This window comes from Garra rufa, chromosome 1 (genome assembly GCF_049309525.1).
Source record: "Garra rufa chromosome 1, GarRuf1.0, whole genome shotgun sequence".
In the NCBI taxonomy this organism is placed as follows: Eukaryota; Metazoa; Chordata; class Actinopteri; order Cypriniformes; family Cyprinidae; genus Garra; species Garra rufa.
Window position 1 is genome coordinate 42,078,180 of NC_133361.1, and position 14,798 is coordinate 42,092,977.

The following is a 14,798-nucleotide window of genomic DNA, read 5'->3' on the forward strand; positions in this document are numbered from 1 at the left end:
TTTACTCACAGTTGCTGTCCTGCAAAACATGACGACAACTGCTTTTCAGATCAAATATGAATGAGCGTGATATAGACGCGTCAGTGGATAATGAGATATTTCCGTAAATTATCCCGCCAGAAGAATTGCGTGAAAACTTATTACGTCTGTATAATTTTGGAGGCTTTACGCATGCGCAGTAAGGCGAATTTGATGTTTTCCTACGTTTCAGTGTGGATGAGAAACTTTTGGAAAACGCTTGGAAACGCTAGTGTGGACGGAGAGCGTTTTAAAATGAAAACTCCGTTTTCAAATGTATCCGGATTAATGTAAACGTAGCCTGATAAGGGAGGTCAAAACAGGACAGAAAATAGGCTATTACTTGTAAATTATGATGTTTTTTGATGTAAAAATCTTGTGATATCATTATAAGCAGACCACAGAGAACAGTACAAAATAATAAAACAAGGCAGTTTATGACCCCTTTAAATCAATGTTAATAAAAATAACGTTAAAGGTGAAATTAATGTTTTTTAAATGAGTGGATTACAATAACAATAAAAGATATAAGAAGCAGTTTCCCCTTCCATTTGAAAGCCTATATAAATGGGCAGTTCACACCATATGCATATTCAGAGCAGAAAGAGCAAATGAACCTTTTGCTTTCAGACTGGTGCTGTTTCTTGCATACAACTGAACTGCTGCTGAATGTGTAGTCCTCAATCCACATGCTTTTGTTTACAGTCGCCGGCATACTCCACATAACATGTTAAACCACATAACATGCTGTGTAGTGTAGTTTGTATGAGAATATGAGTCTTCAACTTAAGCTGTACTTGTAGCTTAAATAATTTAAATATGCTTTTGTAGGTTTTGCAACTACTGGTACAATAGTACCTTTTCGTTTTTTTTTTTTTTTTCAGTCCTATGGTGACTGTGAAACCCAGTAGACTTTCCTTACATGCTTTGAAGGTGAAATTGCTCCTGTTTCATGTCAACCCATGTTTATTTTGACCATGAACAATACGCTGTCACTTTAATTCAGCGTGAACAGCCCAGCCAAAATAGATTCTGCTCTGAAAATAATGCGCTGCTTACATGGCTGGTGTGAAATGGGCCCTACAGCTCCACACAACTTTTTTTCATTACTAGCCTTGAAATCATTAAATTACCTGTTTACCTGTTTCTGTTACAATAAGTGATTTATCTGTCCATTCGAGATCATTACGTATCTGCTAATGCCTTAAAACACCCATATTATTACAAATAGTTCACTAAACCTACTTTATTTAAGTCTCCTTTACAACATCCTTCACCTATTTGGGCTCCACTGATCTCCATCACAATATGCAGGATCATCCTATATTTCGCCCCTCTCAAGCTCAATGATTGGCTACTGCGGTCTTGGTAATGCTGGGAATCCAGTACAGTACACAGTGATGCAATTCACATGACCTACAGGACAACTGTGGTCTAAATATATCAATAATGCAGAGCATGGCCTTTGCTGTTATGATCATGTGTGCATGGCCTCTCTATAGGCTAAGCGATGTCATATCAGGTGACACAGGCAGTGGCCTGGACTCTCATGTGTGTGTGCATGTGTGTGTGTGCTCTATGCCCAGTGCCTCAGGCTTCAGTGGCATGTGCCCCATCCCCCCTGCCAGCCCTATGATGGATTGTTGTGTTTGGAGTAAGAAAATGAGAGAGAGATAGTGGCTGGAAGAGAGAGCCCTTGAACGAGAGGCGGCGAGGGAATGAGGATTCATTAAATCCCCGCTTGCCCCAGCGATCAGGCCATTCGCTGTGATGCCGGACTGTGTCTTCCTCTTCTATTGCCGTCTACTATCGCACAAGTCCATCCTCTGCCTTGAGCTAACCTACTGCAGCCTCCGCACATGCAAACCCGTTGCTGTTCGGCCAGCCTCATTGATTTTATCGGCCAGTGTTTCGGAATGTGTGCGTCTGTGTGTGTGTCTGGGTCATCCAGTCACAGCCAGTTTTGGCCACGCCGCGTGCCCGTGAGGGTGAGAGCCGTACAGACACTGATACTCCAGACCGCCTGCTGATAGTCGACATGTAGGTTCAGCAGTCCACACTATCTATGACAACTACAAAACACTGATACTTACAAAGCCTTTCTCTTCATGAAACGTTTGTGTCTCTTTTATGAAATTCAGTAGTGTACTGTTGTTGTGAGGCAATTAAATATTTTTTAAGTGTATTTTAATGCAGAAGTGTCAATCTCATTCAAACTGCGGAGGCATGTTTTGAGGAATTTTGAGTGGATTTGAATAGAATTCTAAAAATCTAAAAGCCTTGATTATGTCAGGGGTTTTAAACATTGAAACAGTGTATCTGGTATCTGAGATGAACACTTGAATACACACACACACACACACACACACACACACATGTTGGGTTTACATGTTTTATGGGGACATTCCATAGGCGTAATGGTTTTTATACTGTACAAACCGTACTTTCTATCGTCCTACACCTACCCTACACCTAAACCTAGCCCTCACAGGAGATTGTGCACACTTTTACTTCATGAAAAAAACTAATTGTGCATGATTTATAAGCGAGAAATGTCCCCACAAGGTCAAAATCTACTGGTATTCCTATCCTTGTGGGGACATTTGGTCCCCACAACGTGATGAATACCAGGTGTGCACACACACACACACACACACACACACACACTACTGTTCTAAAGTCTGGGGTTGATAATATTTTTAAAATGTTTCTGAAAAATTCTCTTATTCGTCAAGGCAGCACTGTAAAGAAAATCCATAAAAATAGGGCACAGTGTACTGTTATACTATTAATATGAAGGATGTGTGCATTTATTTGCTCAAAAATACTGAAAAAAAAACATTAAAATTGTGAAATATTGTAAAACTGTAAAGTAATTGTTTTCTACTAAACAATTAAAAAGTATTTTAATTACAGGTACTTAATTATTGTAAAATACATACATATACATACTAAAACGTACAAATGTTTGAGGTCAGTTAATTTTTTTTTCACCAAGGATGCATTCATTTGATTAAAATGAATGGAGTAATATATTTTGAAATATATTAATGCTTTGCATTATATTTAATACAAAGCTGAATTTTCAGTATCATTTTCTCCAGTCTTCAGTGTCACATAATCTTTCAGAAATCATTGAAATATGCTGATTTGCTGCTCAAGACACATTCTGTATTACTATAAATGTTGAAAACAGCTATGCTGCTTAATATTTTGTGGAAATCATGATGTATATACAGTATTTTCAAGATGTTTGATGAATAGGAAGTTCAAAAGAACAGCATTTATTTGAAAAGAAAATCTTTTGTTACATTGTAAAAGTCTTTACTGTCATTTTAATCAAATGAATGCATCCTTGGTGAAAAAAAAAATTAACTGACCTCAAACATTTGTACGTTTTAGTATGTATATGTATGTATTTTACAATAATTAAGTACCTGTGATTAAAATACTATTAATAATAATTTTAAAATACTCAGATTACAGTTACTTTTTTATTGATTACATGATTACATATATTCACTCAATAGCCATAAACTATTCATAATTGATTAATTCTCCCTAATACTTTTTCATCTTTTAAATTTTCCTTTTTGAACTGCCCACATGAAACGCAGCTAAATGTTTCATTTTTAGTAAATATTTTATTTTGATTGATGTTATTTTAAAACAAGTTATTTTAATTTGACATTTTTAAGACTTTATTAATTATTTGCTTTTCATTAACAAACATCAGGCACTTCCTTCACAAAACCTAGTTTGAGAAACCTTGACCTAAAATGATGATTAATTCACTTATAATAATAACAAATAGAATATATTTTCTTTGCATTTTAAAAATCAATATGATACAATATTATTCTCTTTAAATCAATGTAATAAACAAGTTTGGGCAAAAGTAATCTAAATGAATCAAAAAGATTACCTAAAATGTGTGATTGTATTGGATTACGTTACTACAACAATTATTGGACTACATTAAACTATTAAGGACTATTGTTTAGAATTAAATACCAATTTTTCCAATTTGGTGACTGTAAATATAAACAATTTGCATGTTACCTTTGGTAGGCCTAAAAATTATATTTTACATATATTTTACATGCCAAAAAAAGGCATGCCACTCATTATTTAGGGTTAGTGTTTGTTAAAGGGATAGATGCAGAGAAGAGAAGAAATGTTTCAATAAAGTTGTTATTTTAGTTTTCTTTGTGCACAAAAAGCATTCTCATAGCTTCTTAACATTACAGTTGAACCACTGATGTCACATGCACTATTTTAGCGATGTCCTTACTACCTTTCTGGGCCTTGAACGTGGTAGTTGCATTGCTGTCTACATATGCAGGGTCAGAAGGCTCTCGGATTTCATCAAAAAATATCTCAATTTGTGATCTGAAGTTGAACGAAGGTCTTACAGGTTTGCAACAACATGAGGGTGAGAAATTAATGACTGAATTTTAATATTTGGATGAACTATGCCTTTAAATGTGTACTTTAAACAGAAACATGCTAAAGCCAATTGCTAATGCTGTGCCCTCCCATTAGCTAGATGAAGGCAAAACAAAATTTCAGTGATAAAGAGGAAATTAACAAATGTGACCCTGGACCACAAAACCAGTCTTAAGTCGCTGGGGTATATTTGTAGCAATAGCCAAAAATACATTGCATGGGTCAAAATTTTTTATTTTTCTTTTATGCCAAAAATCATTAAGAAATTAAGTAAAGTTCATGTTCCATGAAGATTTTTTGTAAAATTCCTACTGTAAACATATCAAAATGTAATTTTTGATTTGTAATATGCATTGTTAAGAACCTAATTTGGACAAATTTAAAGGTGATTTTCTCAGTCTTTTTGATTTTTTTGCTGCATCAGATTTCTGATTTCAAATAGATGTATCTCAGTCAAATATTGTCCTATCCTAATAAACCATACATCAATAGAAATCTTATTTATTGAGCTTTCATATGATGTATAAATCTCAGTTTTGTCAAATTTAACCTTATGACTGGTTTTGTGGTCCAGGGTCACAAATACAGGCGTGAAATGAATTCTCCTCCAAAACGTCCCTTCTACCAGCTGGGTCTCTTTCTCAAAATTTCCCTCTCTCACTCTCTCAGTCCCTTTTATTCCTGCTTTTTGGTCCTCCCCTCCCCCTCTCCCAGCGCTGTTTGGTCCTCGGTAGCTCTGTGGAAGATTGCAGCTCTGACACGGCATGATCTAAAAACCCACTGGCGCTTCAGAATGCTTCAGCACTCTTATATAACTGTGTGTGGATGTGTGAATTGCCTGATTCCACTGCCTAGGCTGCATACCCGTGATCACTCCAGCACAGAGAAGCCTGCCACTGATAGGGCCTGTGCGATTATGTGTGTGTGCGTGCCTGTGTGTTTGCGCATGCTGTAAATACATATGCAGATGATGCGCTGTTACTACGTCGTAGATGTTTCTTTCATGATAACTCTCTGCGAGCGTGTGCCTGTGGGTGCTTGAGAATCAGCGCGCAATTCCCTCATAATCAAATGTGCATGAATCCATATACTAATTTTGCATGTGTGTATGCAAATGTTTGAGTCTAAAAATACAGGCATGAATATACATACGCTTTTATGTGCAGTGTTAGAACAGATGTGAACGCTGACCTGTTTTAATTTCCCTGTGTCTTCATAAGCGTGGTTTGTATTTTCAAGAAACGACAGTTCTTTGGTGTATCACTAAACTGTATGACGCTCTCTATGACATCACTTATGTGTCACTTCACTAATGTGGCTCCTCGGTTGAGGCTCAGATTTCTTACATAACTGTTTCACCAGTGGTGGAGATGAGAGCATCCAAACCACAGTGCCTGCTAAAGCACAACACATTATACTAGCATAAATATGAGGTGCATCTAAAACCCTCTTATTCGGAATTAGTCTGAAAGCTCCAGCCTTTCTTTGTATATTTGTTTATAGGCATACTGTAGATTCCCAAATGTTTGCAAGAGGGTGAATTGTTGAAAAGACTTTTGTATGAGATGCCGCTCTCCCCCACAGAGAGATATTCCCTTTTCTCCATTGGCTGAGGCAACCTTTTATGGGTACTTGCATGCGTTGGTGTCTAATTAGAAATGATAGAAAACACTTTAACATGTATTCAGGCTGAATAACACACTTACTATTTCTGCTTTTGTGTTGTGTACTGCAAATATTGTTGAATCTTATGACAGATTGCTTGTGATGTTTCTCATTTTTAAGTCACTTCGGATGAAAGTGTAAGTGTAAATATGGCAGAATCAGTAAGAATAGGTAGTGTTCTTTTCCAAATTCTGCATTAGTTTTAAGGTCATTGCACACTGAGTCTGAAATTTTCATATGTGTTTTTAGTTTTTTTTCATATTCGTCATCCTTTCCTATCAAAATGCTTGTTGCGGATGCAGAAAATCGAACCTGGTTCGAAATAGTCATGTAGTAAAGAAAGCTAGGGTTGTAACCATTGCCTGGATTCATGTACATGATATACAAGCTCAGAAACTAGGGAGCTGATTGAGATGCACCCTATGTGTGTAGCATAGCACTAAGCAATGAAGAAAAGCTATAATATAAGATAGCATGATGAAGTGCTATAATTTAGAATTAATTTAACAGGCATAGAGGGAAGAGGAAAGGATCTTGCATCACGCTGTTAAATGAAGTATTTAGCTACAGGGTTCCTGTAAGTTCACAAGTCATATAGGTGGATTTATTTGTGTTTTCTAATCAAACTGCTGAGTGCAAGTTTAAAAAATGAATAAATAAACCATGCAAATATGAATTAAATCAATAACTGCATCAATCAAATATCGGCACTGCATCACACCGTATGAATAAACATCAGTATTTGGACTGAATATCACCATATACACGATCATTCAAAAGTTTGATAGAAAGAAATGAATATATCAAATTGATCAAGGTGATTTATATTGTTAAATGTCTAATTTAAATAAATGCTGTTTGTTTAAGATTATATTTATGAAAGAATCCATAATATATAATGGTTTTCAAAAAATATTAAATATTAACTGTTTTCTGCATTGACAATATTGTTTCTTGAGCTCCAAATCAGTATATTAGAATGATTTCTAAAGGGTCACGTGATACTGAAGACTGGAGTAATGATGCTGAAAATTAAAATTAATTAATACATTATTGTATTACTGTATTACTCTATTTAGAACCATAAGAGACATTCAAAAACAATGAAAAGTCTTACTGACTCCATACTTTTGATCAGTAGTGTAGGCCACTTTGCAGGCCTATATTAACAAACATTCTGTATTGCAACACAACAAATAAGCAAATATCAAGGCTAATATTGCACTCCCATGTTGCGCTGCTTGTTCAGCTAATCGGTTCTCGCAGCACTGTACTGCTCTTGAAGGATTCAAAACAACTTTTAGGTACAACCACTATTTTATACTCATACTCATGTTTGTTGCCTTATACTGTTAAAAATGAGACAATATCAAATTATTTATTGATGCATGACATCCTATTGAAACCTCCACCACTGTATCTGCTCACTCCGTTGATCTCCCATCAGTTTACTTTAACCCACAGTTGGTGACCAAAAGTACTACAGAACAGATGTCTGAGAGGATAAGACATGCAAGGAGAAGAGAAGTAGGAAGAAGAGGAGAGAAAGTGAGAGAGACAGAAAGCTGACCTATATAAGAAAGAGGCTGAAATATTTATGGAAGTGAGTGTCCTAATTCACAAGCCACTGGGAGCGTTGCGGCCTATTCGTCCAATTGCAGCTAAGGAAAAGGACAAACACACATGCGTTCGTATACGTGCGCACACACACTCAGAACTGCCGCAGACCTCGCACGCACTCTCGGCTTGGGTGTCATTTAGTCCACTCCTGGTCGACTAGTCCCAATGTCAGGGCCTTTGTGTTGTTCGGTTTGTCTTCATTGCTGCATATGGGATGGCACAAGTGCTCAAAGCCCCGAGACTCACTGGCAAGGCTTTATCTGTGGAGTTTGCACGCAATGTGATCGGCTCGGCACCCTCCTAGCAGCCCAAAGCGCGAGACACGCTTCGACAGATCCGACTCAGACGTGCAGACTGAGGCCTGGGCGCTCAGAAAGCAAATGCATCATTATGACATTGTCAAGTAACGGTGAACCGCAATGGGGTCAATGCTGCCGCATAAATGCGTAACCTGCGCTGTTTAACTATAATCACAGGCTCAGTGAAGAGTCAATTACGGCAGGTCAGCCACCTGTTTGGGGTGATGCATGAGGCTCCGATACTGAAGAAGGATCTGAGCTGGGATAATTGTATGGTCTTTTATCTGATATCATCATCTTACCAATGGGCGTTCAGTTAAGTAGGTTAAACGGTTCTGACTGGATGGGCAAATGCTGTGAAGGACAAGCTTAATTCCTTAGCTGTGAGACTTCTGGCTGAACATAACATTCTTTCATATAATTATTATGATTGATAAAGGTTACAGTCTGAGCTGTTTTAAGGAAGTAACAGTTGAAAAGGTTGTGTTATACGCTGATTTGGATCAGTTAGTGGTCATTCAGTGCAGGTGTATGAAGTGTTTTCCTTGACACAGCATTTAAAAAAAAACAGTGCAAAATGTGTCACAACAGCCATGTTTAGTTAATCGCTGTCTGTTTTACTTTGTTGTTACAGAAAGATTGTATTTACAATGTGACATACACATTCTGCACAAAGCTTACTTTAATATACATTTGAACCATGGATTATTCAAAACAGTTCTATCTTTATAGATTTTTTGAAGACATTGATACTTTTATTCAACAAGGATAAATTAAATCCAGATGTTTTTAAATAGTCACAATATAAATTATGTCCTTTCAATTTTATTCATTAATCAGTCTTGAAACTGTCAAACTGAAATGTATTCAACATTTTTCACCATTTTCAGAGTTAAACTGTGTCAGAACAAATTCATCTTTATAATGTCAGATAACTTTGATAGAAAGGTATGTAATGGATTGCAATCAACCAAAAATTATTCAAACAAATATTATTATAACAATATTTACACAACTATCAATGCTTTGTTGATAAATTATCAAGCAATGCTTAATTTTATTCAGTCTGTGGTGTAAAAAGGTTGCATGAGCAATTAAAGAAAAAACATTTAAGCAAAACATGGTCAGCTCAACTAATTTTTGGTCCCAAATTTTTTTATCAGTTTTACTGGTAGACCACTGTATGAATAATTTTTGGGTATAATATGTCACCGATTACTTTATTTTGCTGTCTTCACCTACATAAATGAACTATAGTGTCTGCACCCACTACTAAAAAAATATCAAAAATTATATCTGGTGTCTGAATAATGTTTGGTTTTACTGTGCGTATCATGGTTTCCACAAAAATATTAAGCTGCACAACTATTTTCAGTATTAATAATAAGAAATATTTCTTGACCACCAAATCAGTTAGGGCTGCACGATTAATCGAACGATGTTGTGAGGTGCGTTTAGTCAATGAAGCCGGTACTTTGATTAGTAGTAAATCTCCATCACGTGCGTTCAGCTGGAGCGTTCAGAGGCGTAAATCACTGACAAGCTACGCCAAATCACGCTCAAAATTGAATGCGATTTTGAACGCGATTTGGCGTAGCTTGTCAGTGATTTACGTCTCTGTGTATTAATTGCCGCTCCAGCTGAACGCACGTGATGGAGATTTACTACTAATCAAAGTACCGGCTTCATTGACTAAACGCGCCTCACAACATCGCTCGATTAATCGTGCAGCCCTAAAATCAGTATATTCAAATTATTTCTGAAGGATCATGTGACACTGAAGAATGGAGTAATGGCTCCTGCTGATAGCTTTGCCATCACAGTAATAATTTATATTTTGATATATTTAAAAATATGATTTTTTTACTGTGTTTTTGATTAAATAAATGCAGCCATGGTTTAAAAGATTAAATATATATAAAAAAAAACGTACTGACCCAAACTTTTGAACATTATGTTTTTCATAAAAATTCGAGGAATTATCATCATGATGCAAATTTTTTGTTTTGTATTCATTTTTGCTTTCCTTGTGCACAAAAAGTATTCTCGTAGCTTCGTAAAATTAAGGTTGAACCACTGATGTGATGTCACATGGACTATTTTAACAATGTTCTTACTACCTTTTTGGGTCTTGAATGTGGTCGTTGCGTTGTTGTCTATGCAGGGTCAGAAACCTCTCCAGGTTAAAAAAATATCTTGATTTGTGTTCTGAAGATGAATGAAGATCTTACGGGTTTGGAACGACATGAGGGTGAATAAATAATGACAGTAGTTTAATTTTTTGGTGAACTCTCCCTTTAAAAGAGCTTTGGAAGTTTTTAAACAGTCCAAAAACAGCACAAACAGACCAGACTTACTCTGTATAAATTACCCCTTAGACTAATTTCCTTTTCTCTCCAGTAGTCTGCAATTGTTTTCCTGCACAACGCTTCCAGAATCTTTAATTACTCTTGGTTGTTACCATGTTGTTTCTGGTCAATTCAGGCCCTTGTTTTGATGACAGTAACTGATAGTCCTGCTTGTGAGTTTAGGATTGATGCATGTGGCTTGTTTGACACTCACTTCCCGGGTCTGCTTGCGCAGACGAAAAAAGAGTGGAAATCAATGCTCTGTGTTTACGAGGGAGCCAGTGTACTGTAATCGGGCCTAGTTGAGCCGTACTGTACGAGCTAGAGAGTCTGCCGCTGCTGAGAGTCTAAACAGAGTGAGGAAACATTCACACTCTCCCGCAGAGACAACAGACCATCCTTACACGTCTGAACAGCATGACAACCCAAAGATAGGTGGAACAAAGTAAAGACTAGGAGATTACTTAAAATACAGCTCTGTTGCATTCAATTTGTTTAAGGCTTTTTGTATTTTCACAACTGATTTTTTTTGCAAAATCTTCTGAATTTACAGTAAACATTGTAAAATGTGTTATATGTGACCTTGGATCACAAAACCAGTCTTAGTAGCACAGGTATATTTGTAGCAATAGCCAAAAATACATTGTATGTGTGAAAGTGATCGATTTATCTTTTATGCCAAAAAATCATTAGGATATTAAATAAACATAATGTTCCATGAAGATATTTTGAACATTTCCTACCATAAATATATCAAAAAATAATTTTTGATTAGTAATATGCATTGCTAAGACCTTCATTTAGACAACTTTAAAGGCAATTATCTCAATATTTAGATTTTTTGCACCCCAAGATTCCAGATTTTCAAATAGCTGTATCTCGGCCAAATATTGTCCTATCCTAACAAACCAAATTTTTACATTTCTCATGTTTTAATTTAAATTAATCTTATTGATCAAATATTTATATTACAGTTGTCATTACAAAATAAAGAATAATGGAATCAATATTTAGGTTTTTGAATTATTATAATAATTTTAATGTTTGATTTGATTTTAATTAAAAAATTAAGAATAACTATTAATTTGAACAGTAGTTAGAGTGTCATTCCTATTTGTAACCGTGAGCTAAAATAATCCACAATGTTTCATATTTTTCATTATTAATAACATTTTAATAATTGATTACATTTTTAATTAGAAAGCAAAGAATTTTTAAACAGCCGTTAGAGTACCACAATCCTATTGGTTGCTGAAAGAATCTACAATATTTTATATTTGAATTATTAATGCAATTGTAATATTTGATTAACATTTTTAATTAAAAAACAACAAAGAATAACTATTTTTAGACTGTGGTTATAGTACAACATTCTCATTCATTGCTGAAAGGTAAAACTTTACATAAATATAGCACATTTCTATATTACGTTATTTAATAATTTGCAAAGAATATGTATAGCTTTGTGAATAATGGGAATTCTGCAGAGTTCTGTGGGCCTAGTAATAACCTTCTCCAAACTTTTGCACTTTTTCTTTTTTTCAAAGATTGTACATGTAGGTTACATTTTTTGTTCCCTTTGTTTCAGCACTTGGGCAAAAATAGCATATCTAGTACTACTTGAAATACCTCACAGATTGAACAAGAAAGAACAAGATGGTGAGAACATGAATACTGTCACAGAAACGCTAAGGAGGCACTCACGTAAGAAGTACTCTGAGGCATCTGCTTCATAATCTGTGTCTTCTGGAAAGTGATCTATCTGCTTACACAATCCTTTGAAGTTTCCTGTAACAGAGAAACATAGTTGCAGAGTTAGGTTTGCGAATTCAAACAGCACATTTTCACATTCTTCGTAACAGCTTTTGTATGATTTCCGAGACGTTTAGACTCAGCACACATGCGCTTGGGTTGGTCTCGGCTGCTCAGGCGAACCCGAGGATGCGGTTCGGAGTGGAGGCCTTTCGCGAGGCCACTTGTAAACAAGAGCAGCACAGCTGGTGAAGACCTGGAGCTGCTCCAACCGCTGTGCTATGAGAAGCTCATCTCCTAATGTTCATTCATTAGGCGTGTTGGCTTTCTAGCACCCAGGTTAAGACCCTTCTAGGCCTGCTCAGTGAGGAACCCCCTGTCCTTGGGCACCGCTGTGGCCTGTAGCGTATAACAGGCCAGTCGAGGTGAACTGGAGATGTGGGCCCGCAAACAGCAGCGATTACCGCAGCCTTTGATGTGTGGACATAAACAACGGGCACGGCACCAGGAACGCAGTGCCAAGCTTATGAAGTTGTTCATCCCTCCCCCCGTTACCTCTCCGCTCTCCTTTCTTCATCTCCCGCTCTCTCTTTTCCGTCCTCCCGTGTGTTTCTCTAATGATTTAATCAGTTTTTTTTTCTTCTTCATGGTGCCAGGTGTTGCTGGGGATATTTTGGCTGGGAGGCAGAACATTAGTGGCATGCTTGTGGAGATGAGATGAGAGTAGAGGCCTATCAAAGACGCTTTCATGTCGGAGACAGATTTACACTAGTCTCTCTGCTCCATACAGTCTGTTTCACTAGGCTTTCAGGTCGAGAAGAAAGATAGCAGGCGAGCCGTACCTTCTGCTTTCGTGGGGTTAGTCTATTAGGGGTCTTTTTTAGGCTGTCCGTTTTTGATTTCGAGATGACAGCTTTTGCTTAAAGAAAATAGAATAATGCATTTTAAAAGAATACTTAGAGGTGAAGAGTGCAATTTCTGTGCCAAGCGTAATGACTGTTGTTAAACCAAGCAGGTCTGTAATACCTGGAAAAAGCTATCCGTTAGCATTTCTGTAGCTGCTTATTAGCTGGAGCTGAAAATGCGTGATTTGAAATCTGCTCTAAGAACTAAGCAGGCATGAGCAATCACTTGAGAAGTAATATTTCATGTGACGAATCACGCAAAAACTAAAAAATTACTTCATGACATTGCTGATTGACTGATGGCAGCGCAATAATCCACAATCACAAACCCTTTACTAGTAATTTAAGATTCCTTCAAAATAAATTGGTCACTGGTAAAACATTGACTAAATTACAATGAAATAATTGTGATTTATTTAGTCAGAATACATAGTTGGGTCATTCTACAGACATGTCCACTTTTGCTATGGCAAGGTGTCTTAAAATGTATTTCTTTTTCTAACATTTAAACTTAGACTACATTATTAGATTAACTTTCTGACTTTATGAATACACATAAATGACAGCTTACTGGTTTTTCGGTCCCACTTTACATTAGGTGGCCTATGTACTTACATTTAAATTAATCATTTGGGATCATGTTGTGTACATACATGTTTTTTACATTGTACTTATCTTTTTTAAAACCCCTATATGTAATTACATTTGTAATTAATTTTTGTAATTACCACTGTTGACCCATCCCTTACACCCTAGCGCACCCTTAAACCTACCCATACCACCAAACCTGTCCCTAACCTTACCCATATCCCACCTTAAAGGAGTAGTTCACTTTCAGAACAAAAAATTACAGATAATTTACTCACTCCCTTGTCATTCAAGATGTTCATGTCTTTCTTTCTTCAGTCGTGAAGAAATGATGTTTTTTGAGAAAAACATTTCACAATTTTTCTCCATATAATGGACTTCTATGGTGCCCCCGAGTTTGAATTTTTTCCAAAATGCAGTTTAAATGCAGCTTCAAAGGGCTCTAAATGATCCCAGCCGAGGAAGAAGGGTCTTATCTAGCAAAACGATCGGTTATTTTCTAAAAAACATTTACAATTTATATATTGTTTGATCTCTACACAGAGTAGACCCAGAGCTAGACAAGACGAGAATTTGAGGTTAAAAAGTATATAAATTGTAATTTTTTTTTAGAAAATAACGACCGTTTTGTTAGATAAGATCCTTATTCCTCGGCTGGGGTCGTTTAGTGCCATTTGAAGCTGCATTTTGGAAGTTCAAACTCGGGGGCACCATAGAAGTCCATTATATGGAGAGCAATCCTGAAATGTTTTCCTCAAAAAACATAATTTCCTTACAACTGAAGAAACAAAGACATGAACATCTTGGATGACAAGGGGATGAGAACATTATCTGTAAATTGTTCTGAAAGTGAACTACTCCTTTAATAGAAGCAAAAGTGTTTTGCAATGCAACGTGAACATATTAAGTACATTGTACTTATTTTTGATGTACAGTAAGTACATAATAGTTAAGGCCACCTAATATAAAGTGTGACTGGTTTTTCTTTTACATTTTTTGTGCAATTATTTAAATATCATATGTACCATCACTGGTGTTACCTTACTTCTTTGGCAATTTTAAATGTTTTTATGAAATACTATTTCTCTCTGTTTTTTTTTTTCATTACAAATGATAGTAGCATTGGTGACAATTTTCATGAAAAATGGATTTTA

General features: G+C 36.2%; 1 protein-coding gene across 1 annotated transcript in view; it reads right to left on the reverse strand.

The window, feature by feature from the left end:
* The window catches only part of cacng2a (calcium channel, voltage-dependent, gamma subunit 2a), a 106,445-nt gene that overhangs the window by 26,827 nt on the left and 64,820 nt on the right, over positions 1 to 14,798 (reverse strand). Inside the window, exon 2 of the mRNA XM_073832442.1 lies at positions 12,104 to 12,187. Coding sequence (XP_073688543.1) covers positions 12,104 to 12,187 — 84 coding nt within the window. The remainder of the gene's footprint in view (positions 1 to 12,103; positions 12,188 to 14,798) is intronic.